This window comes from Macrotis lagotis, chromosome 1 (assembly GCF_037893015.1).
Source record: "Macrotis lagotis isolate mMagLag1 chromosome 1, bilby.v1.9.chrom.fasta, whole genome shotgun sequence".
Taxonomy (NCBI): Eukaryota; Metazoa; Chordata; class Mammalia; order Peramelemorphia; family Peramelidae; genus Macrotis; species Macrotis lagotis.
Window position 1 is genome coordinate 920,889,775 of NC_133658.1, and position 3,339 is coordinate 920,893,113.

Genomic DNA, 3,339 nt, shown 5'->3' on the forward strand with positions numbered 1-3,339 from the left:
GAAATATTAGGAGGCATAAATGTTGGCCCTCTCAATTGGCTCCCCATATATATCTATCCTCTATTCATTAAAGTTTATTACTTAGGGGACAGGTCTTGATCCTGACATCATGACTAATCATCAATTGACTGTGATTCCCTTTTTGACATGAAAATCAGATCCAAAATTCTCCGCTTGAAATTCATATGTTACCATTGGCTTGAATTGAGACTTTCCCCTCCCTAATCTTTATAATTTGTATTCCTACATCTTAGAACATTGTGTGGCACATGGTAAATGTTTAATAAATTCTTATTGGCTGTCTAGCCAAGCTCGAAGAGCTCAGTATGTAAATTAATTCTGATGTTCAGTGCTTTTGGAATTCTCAAAGGAATGAATCTTCTAGAAACTGTCTCTTTTAGTCATATCATTCCTGCCTTTTTTACTATAAAGAACTCTCCAGATATCCATATATCTATTTGAAGTTGCTCTTTCCACTGGAAAATTTTAGACCAGACTCCATTCTCTCTATAAACACCTTCATAGACTGACTAGTCCAACTTAAACCTGAATACATTTTCCATCTATATTTTGTTAACTAGGGGCAATAATTCCCTTTAAATAACTTCATGAATCATAGGGAAACAATTAAAATATACTGTGAGTTGGAATGGGTCAAGAATATATAATTTCTGTGTTATATGGGATAGGAGAATAGGATTGAGAACTGGAAGGTGTTACTGCTTTGAGATCCTAAAAGCCTTTTGAGGATGATGGGGCTGTCTCACAGAGGTACCTTTTACATATAGAGCCCAAGCGTATCACAGAACAACCTTAGCAAGATAGGATTACCAAAAAAATGGAAGGTTAATCCTATCTACTACCAGCTATGTAGAGTTTCAGTATAAAAGAAAGTGAAAAGCACAGAAACCTCACCGAATGCCTTCTCCCAAAACACAAGACCAATATTCTTTTCAAAGTAATGAAGATGTGGTTTGTAAACTCCCTATAAGTCAGCAGGGATGTGGCAGAGAAAATAACTTTAATGTGTAAACTATAATGAATGAAATTTAGCTAGCAATAAAGAGATGATCACCCATTATCTTTGATTGTAGTCTGCCCTCATCTGAAATTTTGCATAGTACACTTTAGAAAAAAACATTGATAAGTTATAAAGGATGCAAAGCAGAAGAAGTTACATGCTGAAGGACCTAATTATAATCAGCTTAAGCAATTAAAATGACTTGATCTAAAGGAAAGAAAGTATATATATATATATATATATATATATATATATATATATATATATATAGAACTTACTCTCTTCACATATTTAAAGAAATCTTATGGTGGAGAGAAAAGGGATTTGTTCTCAGTATCTCACAAAGTAGATTGAGAGCACTGGACAGAACTTGATAAGTCATATTCTGGCCACAATGGTTACCTAAGAAAGGTAAGAAGTTTCCTTTCCAGGGAACTATTAAAAAAAGGTAAAATGCTCAGTGGCTGGCTAGAGATATTTTTCTTCCTAGACTGCTTGTGAGATTCAGTTTTGCTCTATGTGTCCTGTAAGATCCCTTCTATGTCTATAGGATTTTATGATTTCAGTTGAAGAGTACAAGGCCCAAATACTTCCAGTTGGCCCAAATTACTGCTCTCGCTCTCGCTCTCGCTCTCGCTCTCTCTCTCTCGCTCTCTCGCTCTCTCTCGCTCTCTCTTGCTCTCACTCTCTCTCTCTCTTGTCTCTGTCTCCTATTATTTTAAGGAATATTCCTGCCATATCTATGGTATGCATTTTTTTATCCATCTGCTCTATAGATTTTGATGCTTCAAGTAAATTGGAGATGGCATTTCATGGACTTTCAGAGACAAGGAAAAGAAATAGAAATACTGTCAGTCAATGGAGATTTAGTTTCTCCCTTCAATATATAAAGATAAAATTATTGTCATATCATGTTCTCATTTCTCTTTCCTGGCAGAAAAATCAGCTACATGGTACCAGAAAACCAAACACAATTCACTGACTTCATCTTCTTGCTATTTTCTGAGAATCTGGATCAGGAAGGACCCCTCTTTGTTCTGTTCTTGAACATGTATTTGGTCACAGTGGTTGGAAACCTGCTCATCATGTTGGCAGTTGGCTTTGATTCTCATCTCCACACCCCTATGTACTTCTTACTTTCCAATCTGTCATTTGTGGATACCTGCTTGGTGACCACCACAGTCCCAAAGATGTTGGCAAGCTTCTGGACACAAAATAAGCACATCACTTATGCTGACTGTATTGCGCAGATGTTCTTCTTCATGCTTTTTGCTGCTTTAGATAATTTCCTCCTCACTTCAATGGCCTATGACCGTTTTGTGGCTATATGTCACCCTCTACGCTATACAGTAATAATGAGCTCCTGGTTCTGTCATTTTCTAGTGATACTGTCCTGGTCATTGGCATTTCTAAATGCCTTTCTTCACAGTGTAATGTTAACACGTCTCTCCTTTTGTACAAACCATAAGATTCAACACTTCTTTTGTGATCTTCCTGAAATTATGAAGCTTTCTTGTTCTGACACTCTCATTAATTATATTGTAATGTATTTTGCTTCTGGATTGCTGGGTATATTCCCTCTCATGGGGATCCTTTACTCTTATGTTCAGATTGCTTCTTCCATTATAAAAATCCCATCTGCTCAGGGTAAGTATAAAGCCTTTTCTACCTGTGGATCTCACCTCTGTATTGTTTCCTTATATTATGGCACAGTTTTAGGAGTATATTTCACCTCCTCATTTACCAACATCTCCTGGAAGAGCACAATTGTTTCAGCTATTTATGCTGTGGTCACCCCCATGTTGAACCCCTTTATCTATACACTAAGAAATAAGGACATAAAAACTTCCCTTAGGAGACTCATGAGCAGAAAAACCTCTTCTCAGTGATGGGGATGACTTCTGGTAATTACTTGAATTATTGGATAATTCTGAGAGAAATATTAGGAGGCATAAATGTTGGCCCTCTCAGTTGGCTCCCCATATATATCTATCCTCTATTCATTAAAGTTTATTACTTAGGGTACAGGTCTTGATCCTGTCATCATGACTAATCAACAATTGACTGTGATTCCCTTTTGACATGAAAATCAGGTCCAAAATTCTCCACTTGAAATTCAAATCCCTTAATATTCAAATCCTTTTCTACCCATCCAATATTCTTATACCTTTCTATAGACCACATATTCTTAACTTCACTTTCTACTCTTCCATGAATGAGAACTAGCATTTCTTGGCTATTGTCATTTTCTCAGACTGTCCCTTGGATCTAGATTCCTCTCTGCATTTAGCTACAACTAGTGGCCCCTTTTGATTTCT

The 3,339-nt window shown here is 36.6% G+C and overlaps 1 protein-coding gene across 1 annotated transcript; it reads left to right on the forward strand.

The window, feature by feature from the left end:
- Positions 1-1,971: 1,971 nt before the first annotated feature.
- Positions 1,972-2,910, forward strand: LOC141492671 (olfactory receptor 7D4-like). The gene has a single exon (XM_074193247.1). It carries the CDS (start codon positions 1,972-1,974, stop codon positions 2,908-2,910), a length of 939 nt encoding a protein of 312 aa, XP_074049348.1.
- Positions 2,911-3,339: the final 429 nt, after the last annotated feature.